General features: G+C 56.7%; 11 protein-coding genes across 11 annotated transcripts; 7 read left to right on the top strand and 4 right to left on the bottom strand.

The window, feature by feature from the left end:
- Window positions 1-338: 338 nt before the first annotated feature.
- Window positions 339-1,758, top strand: FA10DRAFT_298934 (hypothetical protein; the record flags this gene model as incomplete). Its single annotated transcript, XM_025524663.1, has 3 exons — window positions 339-617; window positions 680-1,506; window positions 1,565-1,758. Coding segments are annotated over exons 1-3 (1,158 nt in total), but the record flags the coding sequence as incomplete, so codon positions are not given.
- Window positions 1,759-2,633: 875 nt separating this feature from the next.
- FA10DRAFT_283200 (cytochrome P450) lies at window positions 2,634-4,470 on the top strand (the record flags this gene model as incomplete). The annotated part of the gene is made up of 5 exons (XM_025523824.1): window positions 2,634-3,526; window positions 3,613-3,894; window positions 3,955-4,092; window positions 4,156-4,314; window positions 4,404-4,470. The coding sequence occupies 5 exons, from the start codon at window positions 2,634-2,636 to the stop codon at window positions 4,468-4,470; spliced, it is 1,539 nt and encodes a 512-aa protein (XP_025380756.1).
- Window positions 4,457-5,910, bottom strand: FA10DRAFT_298933 (alpha/beta-hydrolase). The gene is made up of 3 exons (XM_025524662.1): window positions 5,350-5,910; window positions 5,197-5,256; window positions 4,457-5,110 (listed from the first exon to the last, which is right to left on the bottom strand). The coding sequence occupies exons 1-3, from the start codon at window positions 5,680-5,682 to the stop codon at window positions 4,508-4,510; spliced, it is 996 nt and encodes a 331-aa protein (XP_025380755.1). The 5' UTR covers window positions 5,683-5,910; the 3' UTR covers window positions 4,457-4,507.
- A 115-nt stretch (window positions 5,911-6,025) lies between these two features.
- On the top strand, window positions 6,026-7,435 carry FA10DRAFT_264193 (NAD(P)-binding protein). Its single transcript, XM_025520551.1, has one exon. The coding sequence runs from the start codon at window positions 6,136-6,138 to the stop codon at window positions 7,339-7,341; it is 1,206 nt and encodes a 401-aa protein (XP_025380754.1). The 5' UTR covers window positions 6,026-6,135; the 3' UTR covers window positions 7,342-7,435.
- Window positions 7,436-7,703: 268 nt separating this feature from the next.
- FA10DRAFT_218347 (ribosomal protein S16) lies at window positions 7,704-8,203 on the bottom strand (the record flags this gene model as incomplete). Its single annotated transcript, XM_025518522.1, has 2 exons — window positions 7,704-7,754; window positions 7,841-8,203. Coding segments are annotated over 2 exons (414 nt in total), but the record flags the coding sequence as incomplete, so codon positions are not given.
- A 436-nt stretch (window positions 8,204-8,639) lies between these two features.
- Window positions 8,640-9,010, top strand: FA10DRAFT_223123 (zf-DNL-domain-containing protein; the record flags this gene model as incomplete). Its single annotated transcript, XM_025518571.1, has 2 exons — window positions 8,640-8,759; window positions 8,840-9,010. Coding segments are annotated over 2 exons (291 nt in total), but the record flags the coding sequence as incomplete, so codon positions are not given.
- A 1,055-nt stretch (window positions 9,011-10,065) lies between these two features.
- On the top strand, window positions 10,066-11,258 carry FA10DRAFT_247820 (Formate/nitrite transporter; the record flags this gene model as incomplete). Its single annotated transcript, XM_025519470.1, has 4 exons — window positions 10,066-10,306; window positions 10,377-10,578; window positions 10,642-10,891; window positions 10,968-11,258. The coding sequence occupies exons 1-4, from the start codon at window positions 10,123-10,125 to the stop codon at window positions 11,256-11,258; spliced, it is 927 nt and encodes a 308-aa protein (XP_025380751.1). The 5' UTR covers window positions 10,066-10,122.
- A 983-nt stretch (window positions 11,259-12,241) lies between these two features.
- On the top strand, window positions 12,242-14,065 carry FA10DRAFT_257822 (hypothetical protein; the record flags this gene model as incomplete). The annotated part of the gene is made up of 1 exon (XM_025519874.1): window positions 12,242-14,065. One exon carries the CDS (start codon window positions 12,242-12,244, stop codon window positions 14,063-14,065), a length of 1,824 nt encoding a protein of 607 aa, XP_025380750.1.
- A 213-nt stretch (window positions 14,066-14,278) lies between these two features.
- On the bottom strand, window positions 14,279-16,355 carry FA10DRAFT_264188 (putative aspartate aminotransferase, cytoplasmic). The gene is made up of 7 exons (XM_025520550.1): window positions 16,188-16,355; window positions 16,086-16,125; window positions 15,893-16,010; window positions 15,519-15,836; window positions 14,844-15,452; window positions 14,665-14,777; window positions 14,279-14,581 (listed from the first exon to the last, which is right to left on the bottom strand). The coding sequence occupies exons 1-7, from the start codon at window positions 16,243-16,245 to the stop codon at window positions 14,533-14,535; spliced, it is 1,305 nt and encodes a 434-aa protein (XP_025380749.1). The 5' UTR covers window positions 16,246-16,355; the 3' UTR covers window positions 14,279-14,532.
- Window positions 16,356-16,764: 409 nt separating this feature from the next.
- On the top strand, window positions 16,765-18,534 carry FA10DRAFT_247816 (aquaporin-like protein). The gene is made up of 8 exons (XM_025519469.1): window positions 16,765-17,143; window positions 17,213-17,230; window positions 17,287-17,357; window positions 17,428-17,461; window positions 17,533-17,935; window positions 18,003-18,064; window positions 18,133-18,252; window positions 18,322-18,534. The coding sequence occupies exons 1-8, from the start codon at window positions 16,970-16,972 to the stop codon at window positions 18,331-18,333; spliced, it is 894 nt and encodes a 297-aa protein (XP_025380748.1). The 5' UTR covers window positions 16,765-16,969; the 3' UTR covers window positions 18,334-18,534.
- On the bottom strand, window positions 18,325-21,035 carry FA10DRAFT_277338 (hypothetical protein). Its single transcript, XM_025523372.1, has 2 exons — window positions 20,355-21,035; window positions 18,325-20,287 (listed from the first exon to the last, which is right to left on the bottom strand). The coding sequence occupies exons 1-2, from the start codon at window positions 20,549-20,551 to the stop codon at window positions 18,451-18,453; spliced, it is 2,034 nt and encodes a 677-aa protein (XP_025380747.1). The 5' UTR covers window positions 20,552-21,035; the 3' UTR covers window positions 18,325-18,450.
- Between the last annotated feature and the right edge of the window lie 419 nt (window positions 21,036-21,454).

Below are 21,454 nucleotides of genomic sequence, written 5' to 3'. Positions count from 1 at the left end.
ACCCGCATGCAGGGAAACAGACAACAAAATGGGGCGCAAAAGAGTCGGCGGCAGAAGTTCATGCTGGGTATTGTCAGCTCGCCAATCTTCTTCAACATAGGCTTCACCGAGAATTTGGGTGTCTTCGGACATTTGCAGCTGTCCATGTTGTTTGATCACTTGGGGAGAGAGATGCGTATGAAGTCAGTGGCCCACGAGTTCCTCTGCTATTTTATTCACCTTCCCATCTTCAGACAAGATCATCTGCCTGAAACATCTTTCCCAAACTTTATTTCATCGTAGTCCCGCGCTTCATTTTTTTGGCGCTCCCGAGGGGTCAAGCTAATCCTGAAGCTGTTCCCACATCATTTTTTTTAGGCTCCGATCACACTATCGACCGCCCGAAGCTACCGTTTGCCCGGACGCTGCTCTCGATTAGTACCGCCACCCATATTGGCTGGTCTTCTTTTCGCGACACCTTGCAAAGGAACTTCTCGAGATGTCACAGGACGAAGAAGAAGACAAGGTACGGTACGCCTATAAGGAGCCATCATTTACCGATGTCAACCGTGCAAAGGGCAGATTCACGCTAGATCTGTGCGAAGTCACATTTGTGCAAAGAAGCTGGACGAGCGGATGTTAGTAAGAGCTTCACAGGAGCGGCTCATCTGCTCATTCGCTCACAAAAGAAGGAAAGCAGGGGCGAGCATGGAACATGTCAAAGAGGAAGAGGTCAAAGAAGAACGCAAACCCATCGAAGAACTCGCCTTGTTTCACGAGACAGTAGGGCATTTGGCCGGTAATCTCTACGAGCTCTCTGTCAAGCTCAATGATCTAGGAGGTTCCAACTCATTCGCATATTCCGCCTACATCCTTGGTTTGTGGCTCTTTAGGCTTTGGCGTCTCATCCAGCTGCAGGGGGAAGCCTTCGAGCGGAAACATACGCGCTTGCAGTCGTCGGAGGAGGAGAGAAATCGTCGGGTGGTCACCCTGATTTCGACGATTGCACGCTACGCCACCGCTTCGTTGAAAGATGATGACGACGATGGGTTTATTCAAAAGACTCCATACGAGGAAGAGGGAGCGAGGAGGCACGAAAAGGCACCGTCTCTTTCGACGAGGCACCTTTTTGAGCCGGGGTATGATGCCTGGAGAATCGAGAAACCATTCGAAGAGGATGAAAAACGCCGATTCACCCAAGGACAACTTGAAAGAAACATGCGCATTTGCCTGAGATGCGTCCGAAAAGAGATCCGAATTCTGGAACAAGATGTCAACACCATGCACGTCGTGCGGCATCGACCGGCATTTCAGTCCTTTCGAGTGTCGCTCGATAAGACTTTCGATGAGTTCGAACGCCCTTTACTCAGTAATAGCCACACACTCAAGACGAAAGACTTGAGGCGTTTCACACGGGCCCTTGCAGAGTGTATTGAGAGGCTGGCCGTCGTAAACGAGTCGGGGGTCAAGCGTGCCAGGGCAGCTCAGCTAGCAACACTTGACACATTGCGCAACGAAGGTATCATTGTAGGTGTCATCTTTCGCTTAGCTCTCTCCGTCGGATTCCTCATCCATTCCCTCATAGGCCGGTCTCATCTTGACCACGGCCGCATCAGCACTCGCTCTCGTCGTCAGCTTGGAACGCTCCGCTAGGCCCGCAATCGATACTGCCGCCTTCATCCTTTTCGAAAGTAGCACCATCCTGAGCTTATGGGCGTCTCTCCTCTACATGCTTAGTTCCGTGCGACTGTCACATTCGCTAAGCAGACCATTCATGCCTTGGGGTCGGTCCTTTTACCGATGGGCGCTGGTGTACGTGCTACATTGGGACACTCTCACGAGGGTTGTAAACGCTCTATCGGTGTAAGTCCGGCTGTGGACATGCTTTCTGCTCCAAAATTTGACGATCTTCTGCTGCAAACAGCCTTTCGCTCATAGTCGGTTTCAATTTCGTCTCGGTTTCTCACGTTCATCGCAACAGCATGGACGCCCAGCCAGGAGCTGGAATGTCGATGTCAAAAGACGTCTACTTCAATGGCCTTTCCAAGCTCCAGCAGAGGGCATCTATCTACGTTCCCGTTGGGCTGTCAGGCATCGCAATATCTCATCTGGGCGGCCGCTTCGCCTGGCACTTTTTTTGGGAGTACGCCTACGCTTGGAGAATCTGGAAGCGGTACAAGGCGGCGCTGGCGGGAGACGACTCCAAGAAGGTCAACAGACTGCGGCACTGTCACCCCTTTTTTGAGGCAGCTTATGACTTCTTTGCATGGCTACCAAACTTAATCGACAGGAAGGTCTCAGGCAAGGCACATGTTGAAGCTTGATCCTCTTCCTACAATTGACATCATTGGATACGATGCGAGAAGGCTCGTCTGAACACGTTATGTGTCAGGCGACAACAAGAATGATCGAATGGTCTGGTGTTGTGTCAGGCCAGGCCTATATGACCGACAGCGACTATGTCAGAGAGAGGAAATCGTGATTTGCAATGAGGCACCTGTCAATTACTCCGCGGTATTTACCCACAGCCGGTGGCAGCTGTCTAATCTCCCCCACATTTAACACATTTAAGAAGCCAATGGTCTTGTGGGGGATCGTGCCTGGTCAAATCTTCGCCCCCCCTCACTCAACTTTGTTTTTGAAAGGAAGCAGAGATGATGGACACAGTGACGGACCTGGTCCGATGCGTCGCTTTAGTGGGCGTCGTGGTCGCTCTGTTGTCGCTTTTGCGGAGCCGTCGGGCGGGGGCCCGCCTCCCACCTGGCCCGCCCGCGTCGCTGTGGAGTGGCGCGTCTTACATCCCCACCCAGCATCCCTGGCGAAAGCTCAAGGAGTACACCGACACCTACGGCGACCTCGTCACCGTCCAACTGGGTCATGGTCGCCACCTCTTTGTCTGTGGCACAGCCACCTCGGCCGATGCGATCCTCAACAAACAGAGCGGCGCAACCAATGGCCGACCGCACCTTATCATGGCGGGCGACCTCCTCTCGGGAGGAAAACGGCTCCTGATCATTGATCATGGCGACCGCTTTCGCAAGTACCGCAAGATCATGCACGAGTCCCTCAACAACACCGTCGCCGTCAACTACGAGGGCATTCAGGAGAAGGAAGCGACCCTCACTCTCGAGGCCATCGGCCAGGACCCCGGCAACTTTCGACGCCAATTTGGTCGTTATGCAGCCAGTGCGATCATGACCATCACGTACGACCACCCCGTACGCTCCCTTGATGACCCGCTCGTGGTCAGAGTCAATGAGTGCCTGGGCGCGCTGGGCGAATGGATCAACCCAGCCGCGTCACCCCTCGACTCGTATCCGATCCTGCGATACGTGCCCACGGCCATCAACCCGTGGAAGAAGCTCGGCGAGAGATTGCACAAACGGGAGTTGAACCTCTTTCTGGAGGTGTACAGAGATGTGCGCCGTCAGGCACAGGCGGGAAAAGCCCAGACGTGCTTTGCATCACAGCTGCAGGAGCGTCAGCAGGAGTACGGCCTTTCGGACGAAGAAGCCTGCTACGTCGCTGGCAGCCTCTTTGGTGCAGGGTGAGGCTCCTCGGATTCTTCTTTCCGACTTCTCTCTGCATCTTCATTCATTCTTATGACTGACCAACTCCCTGTGTCTTCACCAGCTCCGACACGACGGCGAGCGCCCTCGCAATCTTCGTCATGGCCATGATCACGCATCCCCGCGTCATGAAAAAGGCACAGGAGGAGCTCGATCGCGTCGTTGGACCCGGCCGTCTGCCAGCTTTCTCCGACTTTGATGATTTGGTCTACGTGCGAGCTCTTTGCCAGGAAGTCAGCCGATGGCGGCCAGTGTCCTCGGGTGGCTTCAGGCATTCCCTGACCGAAGACGTGCACTACAAGGGCTTCGTCCTGCCAAAGGGTAGTGCAGTCGTGGGCAATCACTGGTGGGTAGTCTGGGTCGACACTGGGGTTTCGTACCTTCTGACTCGTTGATCTGCCTCCAGGTCGATTCATCTGGATCCGCAAGAGTACCCGAACCCAGATGAATTCAAGCCTGAGCGGTTCCTCAGCGACGATGGTGCAAGCGTAAAGGGGACATGGTTTTCGCCAAAAGGGCACTACCAGTTTGGCTTCGGAAGGCGGTGCGTGTCGTCTCACCTCCCTCCCCGAGCCCACACTTTCAAAGCTGACTATCACGAGAGCAGAGTGTGCGTCGGATCCAATGTCGCCGAGCGGTCCATCTTCATAAACGCTGCGATGCTTCTCTGGGCTCTTGACATGCGAGCGCCCAACAACGACGTGGCAAGCGTCGACACGCTCGCATTCAACAGCGCCGCCAACTCCCATCCGCTTCCCTTTGATGCGTGAGTTCTGCCTTCGTTTCACCCCTCATCCTGTCTCTCTCTTCACTACTGGCTGATGCAAACCGACCCCCTCCTCTCCCGCCGCATAGCGACATCAAATACAGGTCCGAGCGGCACAAGGCCGTGGTGCAGGAAGCGAGATCGTCAATTGATTGACTGCTTGCTTGTAACAGTAGTAGTCTGTAACCCCAAATCAACCAGACAGTTCTTTCAGAAAGGCCTCCATGGCTTCCATGGCCTCCTGACTGCAGTTGTCATTGGTGACACCTGGGTAGAAGCTAAAGTGGCCCGAGCGAGCGGTGCCGACCTCGACGACTCGGCCGCGCGCGGCATTTTTTGCCATTTGTACAGCATCGCGTGTGGGGCAGAGGTAGTCTCTGCCTCGCGGGATGACGACGAGCAGGGGGCACTTGACTCCTGCGGCCGCTGCTCGTGGTGAAAAGGTCGGGACCTGCACCATGCCCCGCACGGCGATTCGATTGGGGCGATCTGCACCACCTGCTCCAGCACCGCCTTGCCCGGCTGATGCCTGCTTCATCTCATAAAAGCCCTGGGCGGTATCGCCCGAGGTGAGCATCCCTGGTCTCCACACGTTGCTGCGGCCCGTCTTGGGATCGAAGGGAAAGGTGATGGGTATGTAGATTGGCGGCACCCGGTTGCCAAATAAGAGACCGACCAGCCAGTCGATGTGGGCGACAACGAGCAAGGGTAGGGTCCAGATGGACAAGGTGGCAATGCAGCTCGAGATACCCTCGCTAAAAGGGTTAGCCACCATGACGCCGGCGAGACTGTGGTCCTGTGGAGCCCACTCTTGTCAACGCTCCCCATTGCCTCTTCCGTGGGTGAAAGGAAAGCCGACACCGTTCTCTCTCTCTCTCTCACCTTGGAGGCCACGACCACACTGTGTCCGCCGGAGTAGCTTGATCCGAAGAGGACGAATTTCTGCCAATGGGACCACATAGAGGTCACAATTCAACATGGGCACGTCTCACGTCACTCCTGTTTCCAGGCCCAGGACGTTTAAGAGAATCTCACCTCTGGGTCGAATCGCGCCTGCTTCTTTGCCCACGCAATGACTGTCTGGTAGTCGCGCTGCTGCGCATCGATGTCGATTATGTCCCGGGGCAGGCCCTCGCTCTCGCCGCAGCCGGCATAGTCAAACATCAGGGCCGCATAGCCGACTTTGGCAAACGCCTGGCCGTAGTCGTGCAGACCGTGTGCGACGAGGCAGGTGATGCCGTGGGCGCCAATGACGAGCGGCAGCCGCTTCGCATCGCCGCCCCTACCACCTGATGGCAAGAAGAGCCAGCCATGGAGCCGAGCCTTGTCGCTCCTGTCTGATGGTATCCACACTTCTTGTTTGGACATGGTCGATACAGAGGCGGGACTTGTGGGGTTATTACTTCGGGAGGACCTGTCAAGAGAAGCCGCGCACGGACCGGTTGGCGCACACGTGCAGAGAGTAGAGTCGTCGTTGCAGTGCGCCTTCTCTACCGCCTCTCTGCCCCAAGCAGATCTTGTCCTAGCTCGTTGTGAATTCTTCGGTGCATTGCGCCGTAGATGTGCTCAAGGTCGTAAGCTCTTCGTCCTATGATGATGCCCACTTCCTTGAGGGCCAGGATTTCTGGCGGCGTGACTTTGCTTTAATGCGCCTACGGACTTTGGCATGAGTTTGTTTCTCGGAGATAGAACAAAATCTAGGATGGTCAGAGTGTCTTCGTCTTAATTGACCGGGCAACAATTGGGTTTAAGGAAGGAGGGGGCAGACCGTGCCTCTTCGGGGACAAAGAGTGCTAGCTGTGCACCCTATACACCCGCACGATGGCACCGGACTACACACCCGTCAAGCTCGACAAGCCGATCCGGATCGGCATGATTGGCCTGTCCGGCAACGCCCTCGTGTCCTGGGGTAGCGGCGCGCATCTGCCCTACCTAGAGAGGTCGCAGGCTTACACAATCACTGCCTTGCTCAACACATCGATCGAGTCGGCTCGAGCAGCCCGCGATGCGTTCAAGCTGCCTGCCAACACGAAGCTCTACGACAGCCCTGAGGAGCTGGCCAAGGACGCAGATGTCGACCTTGTCGTCTGCAATGTCCGCGTGGACCGCCATTGGCCGCTGACGAGGCCGTCCATCGAGGCGGGCAAGGCCGTCTTTGTCGAGTGGCCGCTCGGCAAGAATCTCCAAGAGGCTCGCGCTTTCGTTGACCTCGCCCAAAGAAAGGGCATCCGCACCATCGCAGGCAACCAGGCCCGCGTCGACCCGCTGGCCCACACGGTTCGCGAGGCGATTGAGAAGCGCCTCGGCGGCCTCATCTCTGTCCATGTGCGCGCCAACACGCTCTTCCACGGGTATACGGACACCATCGACTACTTTCTCGACCGCAGCGTCGGCGGCAACTTTCTCACCGTCCACCTCGCCCATCTCTTCGACTACCTCACCTCGGTCCTTGGCCCGCTCGAAAAGGGATTCGATGCGCGCTTCAAGATCGGCCACCCCGAGGTGGACCTCGTCGACGACGAGCAGCGCACCATTCGGCGAGCCACCAAGGACGTGCCCGACCAGGTCGTGCTGCAGGGCCAGCTAGCAGACCACGCCGGCGCCCTCCTTTCGCTCCAGCTCCGCGGTGGAGCCAACTTCAAGGGAGACGCAGACGGCCTCGTCTGGACCCTGTACGGCCCAAAGGGCGAGCTCAAGATCACGCATTCAAGCTCAAACCTCAACGTCGGCACCGAGTTCCCCACGACAAAGGCCAGGCTCCACCGCTTCGACACCGACACAGTCGAGGATCTGGCCGTGGACCAGGAGCAGCCAGCGTTCTTCCGGCAGCTCCCCTTGCCGGCTAGAAACATCGCGCGCCTCTACGAGGCCTTTGCGAGGGACGATGGAAGCAGCGGAGTCGACTTTGCCGATGCCCTCCGCCTGCATGAAGCCCTCGAAGACATCTGCCAAGCGGCTGAGAAGGCTTGTAAAACTTCTCCCCGCCAAGTGTTTTCCAGGGTTGGAGAGACACAGGGACAAATTTAGACTTACTCGCGCTCACTTCTGCAATCGTCTCTTAATCGATCCAATCTCGCAGTTCATGGCAAATGCTGGTTGTAATTGCACAGGTGCCTGACGCCCTCCTTCTATGCTGCCTGATCAAGTGTGGCCTCTGCCACCCCTCCCTTGCGCGCTTCGCTTCTCGGATCTGTCCGCGCCGCTTGGCCCTCTGCTGTTGCTGCTGTCTCGCCGTCTGCTAGCGGCGCCTGCGCAGCTACTCCATCGTTGCTCCTCGCGCCACCCGCTGGCCCCGAGAATGCTCCTGCTGCCGACAAGATGGCCGAGGGAGAGGCTACCTTTGCGCTGTCGCCCTCGCTCGTGACTGTCCTCGACACGACGGAAGGCGTCGGTGGTTTGTAGATGCCCTTGTATGTCTTTCCGGGCGGGACCAGACCGGCCTGTTCATTTGAGATCAGATTGAATGGGACACTGTCAGGACCCAGCTGATGCGGTAAATGGGAGAAAATCGCACGGGCACACATACCCTGTCTAGCAGCTTGGCGACCGGTTTGCTCGGCTGAGCGCCCGTATCGAGCCAGTACTTGATCCTCGCCGCGTTCCACTCGATTCTCTTTTCCAACTTTGGTGGTCCGGATTCGATTCCTGACGTCAGCACCGGACCGGGCGAAGAGGCCGACGAAGACGATGACGCATCGGCACTGGACGTTGCAGAGGCGGTTCCTGCTGCCGATGCAGCGACGGCAACTCGAGGCCGGGGGATCGGGTCGTACTCGCCCAGCTTCTCAATCGGCCGAGCATCGCGCGGCTTCGAGTCCCGGATAGCAACAATGTGGTAGAAAGGGTTGTTGCGCGTCCCGTGTCTGGCCAGTCGCAGTCGCACCACCATCGTCTCTTTGCTTTCTTGAGCCTTTTCTTTACTGTGGTCTGATCAGCGATGTTGCAAGGAAGAGGCGTCTCGAATGGAGAAAGAAGAAAAGTTGGACGACGATAAATCCACGTGACTCTCCCTTTTTTTTTCTGTCTCCACTTGGGTTCCCGTTTTGAGTCGCTCTGTCGCAAGACACAAGATTCAAGCACCGATGGCTTCTGCAGCAACGTCACTGTCGGCGAGAAGAATACAGAGCGGCCTGCTCAGGGCGGTGGGCTCGTGCGTCATCGATGGCTCTGTCGCTGGCCCCTCTCGCCTGCCTCGGGCATTGCCTCTGCAGAGGAGAGCGACTGTCCAACCACTTCACATCCCGACTAGCACTCGCTTCTTTACTGCCTCGTGCAAGAGGAGAGAACAAGAACGAGAGCAACAGCAGCAGCAGGAGGCACAAAAGCTAGGCGAGATTGAGCCGAAGCTCGCACTGACATTCACATGTACTGTTGAGGGATGCGGCGAGCGATCGAGCCACCAGTTCACAAAGCGGAGCTACGAAAAGGGCATCGTCCTCGTGCAGGTAAGAAGAGACTCGCTCCCTTGGAGACAAGCGGCTGCTTACCGACCTCACTCGTCTGTCCACCCTTGAACCTTCGACAGTGTCCGGGATGCAAGAATCGGCACCTGATTGCAGATCATCTCGGCTGGTTTGCCCAGGACGCGTCGGAGCCAAAGACGATTGAGGAAATGGTCGCCCAGAAGGGAGGCAGGGTCCAACGCGGCGTCAACTGGGTCGATGACAAGGGCTATGACACCGTCGAAATCTTTGACGACGCAGAGCCGCCGTCGTCGTCGGCCGAAGAGAAGAAGTAGCGTCATGGATGCCCACGCGTCGGGCACGGAGCCGTACTGTCAACAAAATTGTTCGTCAATGCTCTGGCCAATGCACAATTCCACTCTCGTCCTCCCGCGAGCTTCAGCCAAATGAAAAAGCATCGAATCGATAAGAGAGAGTGGATCGTGCGAAGCATGTGAAGGAATAAGAAGAGAGCGCACTGTTTCTGCCGCGTCATCACAAGAGACATTCCAGCTCCGTCGATGGCTCTGATGTTAGCCCGCTTCGCAGTTCGAGATAACGAACGCAAGCGGCGAATGAAAGGGCAAGGGTTTATTTTAACGTGCGAGGCACCCGCCGGACAAGAGCGGCTGCAGTGCCTAGAGTGACGGTGTTCCATCATGCCGTCAGGCGGGGCTAGTAGTATAGCTCCGCACCCGACAAAAGTCGACCCATGTCTGTCGCACCATTCTCGTCTTAGCGTCAGTCGCAATCAATTATCGGGAGGAAAGGGATAATGAGATATTTCTGGGAGGAGAGCCGGGCAGGACGAATAGCGGAGAGGTATAAGGCTGGAGGTTCAATGCGATAAGGATCTCAAACCAATGAGGATGCGTGCAAGTGCAGTTTGAAAGAAGTTTTATCGCTAGTGTCACTCTTATCTTTTCTTGGCACTTAGCGGCATTGTTAGGGTCGTCTACTTCATCTATACGGTGCTTCCCACCCCGTGGGATTCATAGAGCTAAAGACAGGTTCTTCAGTGGCCTCAAGTCCTCCTGCCCTGCCCCCTTGTTGATATCAGCTTTATTGGATTCCACGACCTAAGAGATAAGGCTTTTGAGTCCTCTGGCACCGTGCTCTTTCTCAAAGGTGGGGTCGTATTCTAAGCCGAGTCGTGGTGGGAAAGTAGTCGCCGAGGGAGAAGACACTAAGAAGAGAAGTAGAACAGAGGTGGTCAGACGGAAGTCCAAAGGCCGCTATCATGGTACTGCACAACAGGGTATAAAGGTTCGACTTCCATTATCGTCTCAAACTTGCCCTGTGCAAGATACCTCTCTTTGATACTCTCCCAGTCACCGCCTCCTCACGAACATAACACCTGCCCAGCATGTCGTCTCCCCAGATGATCACCCTCGAGCAGGCCACCTGGGCCTGGATCGAGGCTGGTGCCAAGAAGCACAAGATGGACATCCTCTCGAGGTATCTCAAGGCCTTCCAGGCAGGCTACCTCCTGTCCTTCGGTGGCACCCTCGTGCAGATCATGACCGCCAACCCATGGTTCACGACTAACGGTGATTATCATTGTCGCATGGGGCTTGAACTCCTCCAGTACTGATCAACTGACTTGATATTCTTCTTCAGCCCCTGGCCTCCTCAAGATCCTTCAGGGTCTCGTCTTCCCCCTCGGTCTCGTCATGATTGTTCTCTTCCAGGCCGATCTCGTGACCGGTCAGATGGCCATCATGATCATGTCGACAATGAAGCGAAAGGTGCCCCTCTGGGCCTGGTTTGTCGACTGGACCCTTGTCTTCATTGGTAACCTCTCTGGTGCACTCTTCTATGCGTGAGTCTTGCACTTCCATGTCCCCTGCACGGTCCATCTTCATACTCACATCCTTCACCACAGCGGCATCGTCGTCCACTATGGTGGCATCTACACCCCAGCAATCAGCAAGAGCGCAGCAATGGCAGCCGACATGAAAGCCGAGGCGGCGTTCCACGAGATCTTCTTGCGTGGAATCGGCTGTAACTACGCAGTCGTTGCCGCCGTCTTCATGGCCAGCCTTGCCAAGGACGTCGTGTCCAAGATCTTTGCCTCCTACCTGCCCATCTTCTTCTTCGTTGCTGCGGGCTACGACCACGTTGTTGCCAACATGGTGAGCTCCTTCCTCCTTTCGACAATACTTCTGCGCCATCGATACTGTGACTGACTCGTCTATATCATCTCCGCAGTTCCTCCTTCCCGAGGGCCTCATGACGGACATGGCCGATTTCAGCGTTGGACGCTACATTGGCACATCGATCGTTGCATCCTTCCTGGGCAACGTTGTGGGCGCCGCGCTCCTCGTCGTCCCCCTGGTCTACATTCACGGCCGCGATGAGTTTGACCCAAACAACCTGGAGGTGGCCGACGTGGGCGCACACGGCTCGTCGAGCCCCAACGGCACCGTTGCCGGCCACCAGCAGAAGAATGCAGAGTGGCGAGAGGACGTCGAAAGGGCAGCTGCCTCCAAGTCCGGCTAATGCTGCCGCTTGTCCTTCCTCATCTTCTTGCTGTTAATTTCTAGAAAGAGTATAGGGATGTGTAGTTCATAGTACCGATTGCCACCCGATGTCCATACAAGAGGCAGTCGTGATAGCGATACCATGTGGGAATGAGAATCGAGTTGTTTTTATTTCATCGAAAAGAAGGCTTAGGGCGTCGATCTCTTTACCAGTACTTTGTCGAGGTTTTCGCCGCATGACCTCAGGTCGTCGCCCTTCCGGCTGCCATCGTCGTCACGGGAGATTGATTGCACTTATCGCGTACGCTCCGACACGATTCTAAGCCCTTTTTTTTATTTTCATTAATTAGCGTGGGTTGTAGCCGCCCTGAGCCCTTCCCCGCAAGGAGGAGCAGTGACGCAATTAGCGATAAAGTCCGGGGCGCGCACAGCCAGGCAGACCCGGCATGCTTGCTACTCCACTCAGCTCACGATTTACAGCTAGTACTAGCTAGCTAGTGGTCCTGATTGTCTCCGGACACGGCAACGGCATTCGACAACCTCCACTGACAACACCTGATTGAGACGGACGGCGCCGTACGAGAGCGACTGCAGTCGCATACCTGGTATACAGTACAGGGGGTCACGTTGGCCCAAGTACCCAACCAACCGAAATTAAGTAAATTTCGATTCCAACTTTCGGTGGCTGGGCCAGGCCAATCATTTGCGTCGACTCCCTCGATTTAAGTTACTCCGCACTGGGGGTGACCGCGGGACCATATCCGCATCTCCTTCTCCTCCTCCTCGCTCTACAATTGCTTCTCTCATCGACTTCGAGGATTTCTTGTCCCATTACCACCGATAGAAAAAAGGCAGCCCGCCGGCTGAATAAGAAGAGCAAGGGAAGGGGCAGCCTCGCGGCGTTAAGTGACGACCCTTGTCGACGAGGGCTATCTATCCCCCGAAGCTGCACGCACGTACCCACCCACCGACGCCACTTCACAGACCGTGAGAAGAGCAGCAATGAGCGTAGCCACGCAGCAACAGTCGCAGCAGGCGCTCTCGCCAGGCCCAGAGTCGTCTGTCGGCTCGACCAATCGTTCCGTCTCACCATCCAAGGTCGGCGGAGGGATCCTCGACAATGCGCATGAAGCGCCCTCGCGCAACGGCAAAAAGACAAAGGGCGTCATGGGCGCATCCGGGCCCGGCGGCGAGGCATCGCAATCGTCGTCAATTGGAAGCTTCTTCAAATCGGCCTTTTTGACGCAGCAGGCTGGCCGACAGATCAAGACGGATGGCAAGCCGCTGGGAAAGACGTTTGAGCGCACCAGGCCGCTACCCAACGCCCACGAGGGCGCCGAGGTCCTCGAGGTCGACCCCAGGGGTGACAAGGCGACGGCTGGCGATGGCATCATTCTCTCACCGACGAGTTCGGCAACATCTGGCAGCCAAACCTCGCTCGAAGTGCCGGATGCCGGGGGTATGAATGCCAGACGATTGAGCGCAGCCTCGTCGAGCGCTGGAGGCTCCGACTCCTTCTCTTCGTCGCCCTCTTCTTCGCAACAGGAGGAGGTGGAGCAAAGACAGGGCAGCAGCAGCGGCAGCACCACCGGCAGTACCAGCAGCACTAGCATCGGGGACGCCTGGGAGAGGGCGGCGCGACCAGATCGGTCAGCAAGCGAGACATCGCCCTCGGGGTCCTCGTCGTCGTTGGGCACCAATGGCACGGGCGTCTGTAGCATCCGATTTGCTCCCCTGCCCACGTCTGGTCGACTGAAGCGTGCCAATTCCATCACCATTGGTGTCGCCGCTCGATCTCAGCTCTTACACTCCCAGGGGGCCGGCAGGCAGCAGTACGCGCTGCCGCCGTCGCACCCACAAAGCAGCTACCAGAGACAGCCGCAGCAGCGAGGGAGGGAGCAGGACCAGCCCCACCACACGCAGATGTGGTACATGCCGGGCGCCCAGCGGCCCGACGATGTCATCGACATTGGCGAGGAGCTGAAAAAGAGCGCCACAAAGGTTTGGAGACGGATGCGACGGGGCAGCTCGGCGAGCAGTGGCAACGGCGGCGTTGTTGGTGAAGATGGCAAGCGTAGTGCCAGTGTACCCCCTACGCCGCTGCCAGAGTCGCATGGAGAAGGCGGGGAGGAGGAAAAAGGAGAAGGAGAAGAAGAAGAAGAAGAAGAAGAAGAGGAGGAGGCGACCAAGACGCCCAAGCGGGCTCAAAGTCCCGTCCAGGCCCTCGCCAAGCAGGATCATCACCAGCATGACCACACCGAGGGCCCGCAGCACGACTCCTACCACCTCGGCAATGAACACGAGGAGGAGGGCGCCAGAACGCCCAGGTCAAGCATGCAGCGACGCCTGTCGACGGGCGCGTTCCTCGGCAATGCATCGCTGCGAGGCATGCAGGACAAGCGTAGACGCGACGTCCTCGGCTTTGACTCAGATGAGGAGGGCGAGGGCAACAAGGCGAATGACGACGATGAGCGAGGACGAGAGGAGAGAGCGAAGTTTGCAGAGGACCTCGGCATCTCGAAAGCCAGCAAGGTCTCACAGCGGACCTCGCCGTCCGTCTGGAATCCCAGCAGCCTGCTCTCCAGCCTGTCAACTTCGATAACAGCGACAGCAGCGGAGGGCAGAGACAATGACGAAGGCGACGGCGAAGATTACCACGAGGCCGATGAGAGCCTTTCCGCCAATGTCTCGACTGATGAGGAAGATCCTGACGATGAGGAAACAAGAGAGGCACAGCAGCTCGCCGACGAGGCGGTCAAGAGCCACAGCGCAAAGGCGACTCGAGCAGGCGCCGTAGAAAAGATCGAACGGCGTCAGAATACCTGAGTTGCTCCTCCGCGACAGTCAAAGTGTAGACGAAGCTTGCTGTATGGCTCACAGCCCCCAAGTCTCTTTTTGTCCAAGTTTGTGGACCGAAGCCCTTTCAGCACAACTGTACCTATCGACCCCTCGTTAATAATACATGGAGCTTATAACAGATTTGCATCGCGGCCTCAGTCTTCGTCTGACCTCATCTCAAGCTCCTATTTGTGTGACACAACTCCTTCTTGTTCTCAGGTCTTTCCGCCCTGGCCGCTGACCGTGCTATTTCTCGCCGAAGGCTCCGAGCGACCGCATGCAGCAAACCCGGGCAAGGGCTGTGGCACAATAGAGTGCAATAGGCACGCAGAAGAGGCTTCATTGTCCCTCCAAACACTGAAGGCGAAATTGTGATCTGCGGAAGAGGGCTGCGATCATGCGTAGTCACAAAGATGATTGACAGATACAGGGGAGAGTCTAGCAGCGCAAGCTTTTTACGCCTCGCGCGAGGCCTTGTCTATCCAGCTGGCGACGTATTCAACGCTGTTGTTGAGAACAATCAGAGGATGTGTCAGCACGCTGTCAGGCTCATGCTCAGAGTGGGAAGATAGGCGGTATGTACGCACTTGCTCGTATTGAGACCGGCCATGGAAATGCGCGAGTTGCTCGTCATGTAGATGTGTCCGTCGTTGACGATCTTTGCGCACTGCTTCTCGCTAAGACCGAGGAACGAGAACATCTGTAGAAGCGAAAGGAAGCACGTCAGCTCTCACGGTAGCAAGCCACGGCACTCCAGAAGACGAACCCCGATTTGCTTGAGAATATGGTCCCAGTCGCCACCAGGAGCTGGCGTCTTGAATTGATTGGTCAGAAGGTGGTGGAGCCGCTTGCGCATGTCAATGATTCGGTCAGCCATTTCCCTGACATCCTTTTGCCATTGGGCCCAGAGCTTTTCGTCGTTGAGGATCATCGTCACGACCCTTGCACCGAATGCGGGTGGGTTGCTGATCTCGCTTCTTTGAATGACGCTGAGCTGGCTCAGCACGGCATTGTTCTGCTCCTTGGTCGCGCTGACGATGTGGAGCGCTCCGACTCGCTCGCCATACAAACCGGCATTCTTGGCAAAGCTCTGGCAGATGAGGACGGGGATGGAGCGGCGCTCGATGAAGTGCCGCACAGAGTAGGCGTCCTCGTCGAGGTTGCCCGAGGCGAAGCCCTGGTAGGCGCAGTCGAAGAAGGCAAAGTGGCCCTTGGACTGGAACAGGTCTGCGATGGCGTGCCACTGCTCCTTAGTTGGGTCGACACCTGTTGGGTTGTGGGCACAGGCATGAAGCAAGAAAACGGAGCCGTTGGGCGCCGACTTGAGCGTCGACGTGAGGCCATCGAAGTCAAGGCCCACCGTCTTAGCGTCGTACTGAGGACAAAAGACTGTGTTAGCTCCGGTGAAACGATCTCGTCGAGGAGCAGCCTGTTGGCTCACCCATGGGTAGTCGACGGGAGTGATGCCACAGCTGTTGAAAATGGCCTTGTGGTTGGCCCAGGTGGGATTGCTGATAAAGATCTGCCTCTTTCCACCGCCGAGAGTCGCATAGTCGTAAAACTTGCTCAGGAAGACGGCACCCAGGTGATTTGCTCCGGTTCCGCTGATGGTCTGGACTGAAGCGACGCGGCCCTCGGCCAAGGCAGGGTTGCCCTTACCGATGATCAATTGTGCCGCTGCAGTAGTGAATTCGGGCAGGCCGGTGATGTTGAGATATTCGTGGTCCACAGTCTCATCAGCAATGAGAGCCGATTGGGCCTGTTTTGAAAAAAAAATCAGACTGAATTCCGTCCTCTACGCTTGCATTTACTCACCATCTTGACGGAAGGGAGAACCCATGGCTTGCCATTGTTGTCCCTGTATGCTCCCACGCCGAGGTTGACCTTTTTCGAGTATGTATCAGCCTTGAAAGCAGCTGTAAGCTTGAAGATACTGTTGAAAGGTCAAGACGGTAGTGTCAGAATGTGTTGTCGGTTCACCAGCTATGGCAGGGGAAAAAATGCTCACGCATCCGGGGGTGCTTGCGGCACCTGCTTCCAGACTTCGGCTGTACACATCCTCGAAGGTGAGTCATTTAGTCATCGAACACTGAGACTGATAAGTACTTACCTGCGCCTGAGCCCTCCATGTGTCCTTGGATGGAGCTTAGTCTGCGCTCTGCTGACATGGTAGCGGAGGGTCGAAACGTGGGGGATGTAAGAGGGTCAAAGGGACGTAACAAATCGTCGGTCCAACGTCAGGTGACGATGGGGAGCTTTGTTGGAGAGTGGGGGAAAGGGTCCGGGGTGAGTCGGCACACGCACAGGGCCACAGATCCAAGGGAGAAGTCACGTGACCCATAGCTGAAAGCTGATTGAGCTCGTCCAGGACTCACTGGCCGAGACGAAAGGTGACCGTAAGGATAGAGAAGAGAAGGAAAAGTGGGCTAAGCATGCTCGAGTGCCGTGAATGGAACAGGGACAACGAGCGTCCGAAGGAAGTAGGCCTGAGCTCGAGTCCGTGGCTGTCTCGTCCTCAATTTGCCGCGGGACACAAGCCTTGGAGCGGCGCCCTGCATGCCTCTGGTGGACTAAAAAAGGCCGCCGCTGCGCTTGCCTGTTGCAGCATTGAGCATCGAGCACGCTCTCGCACGAGCCTGCTCAAGCCAGCTGTGTCTCAATACTGGCATAAAGGACAAAGCCGCTCACCCGCCATTGGGCCTTGCACTGATGAGTTGTGCTCCGACACACGTCATAGCTCAATTCACTCCGTGCCGTATAAGAAGAGGGGCCTCGCTCACTTGCGAGTTGTGCGCAAGCAACCCTCATCTGAACCACTTCTTGCTTTTCAAACAGAAAGTCTGTCACCAGAGGTAAGTTCTAGAAAGAGCCACTCCGAAGATCAACATCAGCATGTCTTCCCAAGGCCTGCCTCACACAAACGACGGAGCTGGAACCTCTCCGATCTCTTCTCGTCCGCGCCGTATCATGAGCGAAGAGGTGGCAGAAGCTCTCGGCGCCTTTACCATCATTCTCTTTGGCGCTGGCTCTCAGTGCCAGGTGCAACTTTACCCTTCAGCTGGTGGCGTGAGTATCTTGCGGACAAGCCAGGGTTGTCTATGAATTCCGACTGAGCTTGCTTACACCGGCCCACAGTATATCGTAAACGTCTTGGTGAGTGCGGCATGCCTTTAGTTGCAAGAGAGCATCTAGCTGAAAGCTAGGAAAAGGGTTGGGCAGTGGGTGTGAGTTTAGGCGCCTACATTGCCGGCGGCATTTCTGGAGGTCATATCAACCCAGCGTGCGTATGCTGCAAGTTGCAATTTACGGCTTTCTGCCTGTTCACTGATGACCTTTGTGTCTCTCGACAGCGTCACCATTGCCATGGCCGTCTTTCGCGGCTTTGTGAGTACATTTGCAACGGCCGAATGAGTCAAAAACTTCTAGCTGCTGACTGGAATGGGCATGCAAACAAGCCCTGGTCCAAGGTCCCTCGCTACATCATCGCTCAGACGATCGGCTGCATGCTCGCGGCACTGCTCGTCCACCTCAACTACTCGCAAGCCATCAGTGCCCTCGCCGACCACCAAGAGGGCAGCAGTAGCGGCAGTGGCGGCGCTCTCCTCGCCAAGACAGCATGGTCTGCGGTCGGCAAGCATTCGGCCGCTGGCAATTTTATCAGCATCCCTCATCCTTCCGTCTCGAGCTTCACGGCCTGGTTCGATGAGTTCCTGGGCACAGCAACGCTCGTCGGCTTCATCTTTGTCTTTACCGACAGCAACCTCAACCCGGGCAGCAACCTGCCCTTTGCCCTCTTCCTCCTCGTCGCTGGCATCGCTGTGTCCCTCGGTGCTCAGACGGGCTTTGCCATCAACCCAGGTGAGTTTTCGCTTCTCCCTCTTCTCCAAAAAAGGAAAGCTGACAACCTCGTCGTCATCGTCGAAAGCTCGCGATCTCGGCCCGCGCATCGCTCTGTCGTTCCTCGGCTATGGATCCGAGCTCTGGAGTGTGAGACTCGTCTAGTGTATTCGCAGAAGGAATACAGAAGGAGACTGACAAAGATGGCAATAAATTAGCACAATAGCGCCTATTGGCTCTGGGGCATCTGGCTTTCAACGATTCCCGGCGGCCTTGTCGGTGCATTCGTTGCCGACTCACTCCTCTACACGGGCACCGACAGCCTCTTCAGCCCGAGGGTAAGGCTGGTTCAATTACGAGCACGCACCCCTCATGACAACAGTATTGTCTGACAGTCTATTGAGCAGGTAACCCTCTAGGTACAGAAATGAACGATGGCAGAGCCATCTCGTATGTGGAAAATCTTCCACGTCCCCAGTGTTGAGCCACTTCACACCACTCTCCCCCAATCCACACCCTTTTCCCCAGTTTCGGTATCACCAAGTTCCCCACACATCCAAGTTCTCTTTCTTCTCCTCGTTCTCCTCCTCATCGTCGTCCAGTGGTGGGAATGGCAGGTCTTGATTTCCACTCGCTTCTTTGCCTTTCTCTGTCGTAGGGACCGCTGGTGCTTGTTCCCGTCGTGTTGCTCCCAAGAGTGGTGCGCTTCTCTCTTCAGCGTGTCCAGCACCTTCTTCAGTCGCGTCTCCCGTGGACACCATGGCCTGCTGCGTCCAGATGACAGGCAGCTCTTGTTGCTGCTGCTCGCCTCGACTCAGCGGCGAAGATGGTTCTGGGAGCAGGGACGCATCGAGCGGCTGGTGCGGTGACAGACGATGTTCGAAGTGGTCATGCTGGTGGTGATGCTGCGAAGCGCCCACTGCTGCGCCACCCTGGTTGTCTTCTAAGTGCGCCAGCGAGCCTTCTCGCGCTGCTTGCGCTATAGGCGAGGAGGAAGCCAGGGCTGGGAGCAAGGGTGACTGCTGCTGCTGCTGCTGCTGGCCTGCCTTGGAGCGTGGCCGTTTGCGCTGCGGCTGTGACTGCGGCTGCTGGGGCGGTGATTGCTGCTTTTGTCGCTCAGAGGCTCCTTCGTCTGCCGGGTGGTGAATCAGCGGTTTCCGGCTGAGGCGAGCTCGGGGCAGTTGGCGAAGGAAGCCGTCGTACTTCTCTGGCTGCTGCTGCTGCGATGGCGACGGCTGTTGCTGTTGTGGGTATACATGCTGCTCCACCTGGTGCATCGGACGACCTTGTCGATGAAAGGCAGAAACAGGGTATCGCCTTTTTCCTTGGGCGGGTGCTTCCTGCTGCTGCTGCTGCTGCTGCTGCTGCTGTTGAGAAAGCAGAGTTGCTGCCGCAGCAGAGGTGGAAGCAGGTGGCGGAGGTGGTGGTGGTAGTGGCTGCTGTATTGGTGGCGGCAACGAGGCAGAAGTCGGAAAGGGCGCTTCGAAAAGATTCAGCGATGATGTGTCTGTGGGTGATACCGATGGCAGCTGGAGGATCTGCGAGCTGTATGCCATGTTCGGCTGATGAAAATGAAGAGTTCGCTGCTGCTCTTCGACCTCGATCTGCTGATGCTGATGCTGGACAAAGAACTGCTGGTGCAGCCTCGAAGCTTGCAGTGCATCGAGATCGGCGGAAGATAGACCGGAACTGGGCTGCTGCAGGTAGACAAAGCCAGGACCCGTCTGCTGCTGGTGCTGATGCGGCTGATGCGGTGGGTCGAGAGCTGGGTAAAAGCCATGAGCTTGATCGGCGTACTGTCCAGGTGTCATCATCGAGGTACGAGCTTTGTTGCCGACACCGCCGCTGTGAGGCGTCGTCACACTCCTTTCTCGATACAGCGGCACACCGTGAGCGTATCCGTAAATCTCTCTCTGCTCGACGTTGATTGCTTGCTGCTGAAGCTGGAGCTGCTGCTGTGGACGCTGTGACTGCTGCTGATAATGATGCTGCTGCTGCTGTTGATGATGCAGCAATCGGAGCTGATGCTGCTGGTGTTCGTATTGCTGTTGCTGCTGCTGCTGCTGCTGCTGCTGGAGGTGCAACATGTGCTGTTGCTGCTGCTGTTGCTGCAGCTCCTGCTCCTGCTCGTAGAGACGGACGCTGACGTGCTGATCCTGTGGCTGCTCATGCACCAATGTGCGCCTGGGCTGCTGAACACCAGAAAAGCTCATGGCAGTGCCTGACGGTGGTGGATGATGCGGGTTATGGGCCACCATCGACGCGGTGAATAGGGCAATCGACCTCTCGTCGAGGACATGGTGCACTCGCGACGCCTGCTTGGGGTCTGCGCCATTACCGAAGTAGGCCTCTGAGCCTGTTCGGACGTGCCACCTGGACAACGGCTGTGTCAGTTACCTCCTCCTCTTAAGCCTAGCTTTCCCTATTGTTTTTTGCTCACATGGCCGTCGAAGAGTCCCACTGTGGTCCTGCGCCCCTTCGCGCCCATGTCAGCAGGCTGTTCCACTCGGCGGCGTTGACCGACTGCTTGAGGAAGCCGTTGTCGGCGCGCACCTTTGCACACCGTAGCACCACGTCCCTCTTTGCCCTCTGTGTCCGCGCCATTCTTCGTCTTAAGGATTCGCCGGACGGGATCATGCAGTGGGCAGGTCAAGCAGTGGCGCATGCACCAGCACGGGAGGAAGGACGCCTGGTCGCCCACCGATCCCCTCTCTACTTTGACTCTGCCCGCCATTATTGCAATTTCACCAAAGGAGAGAGAAGGAAAAAGAAAAGGAAAAGAAAAGCGGGCGAGGGTCCAAAAGGAAAGAGAAAGACGGGCGGCGTAAAAGCAGCAGCGGCGCTGGAATGATTGGACCTCAGATTGCGCTCTCAGTGAGTCGTGCGCGGCCTGCCTGCCCCTTTCGACAACGGGGTCTCAAGGGCAGGAGAGGAAAGAGAGAGAGAGAAGGGTGAGCAACAGAAGAGATGTCAGTGATCGGGCCGGGAGAGAAATTGCGAGAGAGGATCGCGACGGCACGGCGGTGCTCCTGGCCTGGACCAGCGATTCTTGTTTGCCAAACGGACAGCCCGGAACCAGCTCCATGCCATTGATCGCCCCTCCCGGTAGCATCGTCGAGTGGGAGCAGGACAGCAACAATCGGGTCGTGGATGCCCACACCTGGTGTGGGTTGAAGCAAATAAGGCGGGCCCGAGAATTGCCGAGGCTGCCCTTTCCCCCCATATATTCCATTCTCTCTCTCTCTCAATTAGGGTTGTGTGTTTTGCCTGCGTGTGCCCTGTCGCCTGAGGCGTGTTCGACTTGTCTTCCGGCCCCGCGATTTTTTTCACGCCGGTTGGTGGAGAGACGCAGGCTAGAGGCTAGACTGCTGCTAGATGCTCTGACTCCCTCGTTATTCTTCCCATCCTCACTTGTAAACCCCTCCTCCCTCGATTATCCTTTCGTCTCGTCTTCTCTTCCCCCCCTCCTCTCTCTACTAGCAGCCTGGGGAGCCGACAGCCCCACGCTTTGCCATAATGTGAGTGACAGAGCGTGCCTAC

This window comes from Acaromyces ingoldii, assembly GCF_003144295.1.
Source record: "Acaromyces ingoldii strain MCA 4198 unplaced genomic scaffold FA10scaffold_1, whole genome shotgun sequence".
Lineage (NCBI taxonomy): Eukaryota > Fungi > Basidiomycota > Exobasidiomycetes > Exobasidiales > Cryptobasidiaceae > Acaromyces > Acaromyces ingoldii.
Note: the sequence above shows the minus strand (reverse complement) of the source record. Positions and strands in the feature narration are given on the sequence as shown.

Bases quoted from the DNA above. Each gene is read 5' to 3' on its own strand.
- FA10DRAFT_298933 (XM_025524662.1), bottom strand. From the start codon at position 5,682: ATGTCCAAACAAGAAGTGTGGATACCATCAGACAGGAGCGACAAGGCT. The intron at 5,257-5,349 runs GTGAGATTCTCT...TCCCATTGGCAG, and splicing joins AGGCGCGATTCGACCCAGAG to AAATTCGTCCTCTTCGGATC. The intron at 5,111-5,196 runs GTGAGAGAGAGA...TGGGCTCCACAG, and splicing joins GTGTGGTCGTGGCCTCCAAG to GACCACAGTCTCGCCGGCGT.
- FA10DRAFT_264193 (XM_025520551.1), top strand. From the start codon at position 6,136: ATGGCACCGGACTACACACCCGTCAAGCTCGACAAGCCGATCCGGATC.
- FA10DRAFT_264188 (XM_025520550.1), bottom strand. From the start codon at position 16,245: ATGTCAGCAGAGCGCAGACTAAGCTCCATCCAAGGACACATGGAGGGC. The intron at 16,126-16,187 runs GTAAGTACTTAT...GGATGTGTACAG, and splicing joins CATGGAGGGCTCAGGCGCAG to CCGAAGTCTGGAAGCAGGTG. The intron at 15,453-15,518 runs GTGAGCCAACAG...TTTTGTCCTCAG, and splicing joins CTCCCGTCGACTACCCATGG to TACGACGCTAAGACGGTGGG.
- FA10DRAFT_247816 (XM_025519469.1), top strand. From the start codon at position 16,970: ATGTCTTCCCAAGGCCTGCCTCACACAAACGACGGAGCTGGAACCTCT. The intron at 17,462-17,532 runs GTGAGTACATTT...CATGCAAACAAG, and splicing joins TGGCCGTCTTTCGCGGCTTT to CCCTGGTCCAAGGTCCCTCG. The intron at 18,065-18,132 runs GTGAGACTCGTC...GCAATAAATTAG, and splicing joins ATGGATCCGAGCTCTGGAGT to CACAATAGCGCCTATTGGCT.
- FA10DRAFT_277338 (XM_025523372.1), bottom strand. From the start codon at position 20,551: ATGATCCCGTCCGGCGAATCCTTAAGACGAAGAATGGCGCGGACACAG. The intron at 20,288-20,354 runs GTGAGCAAAAAA...GCCGTTGTCCAG, and splicing joins TGGGACTCTTCGACGGCCAT to GTGGCACGTCCGAACAGGCT.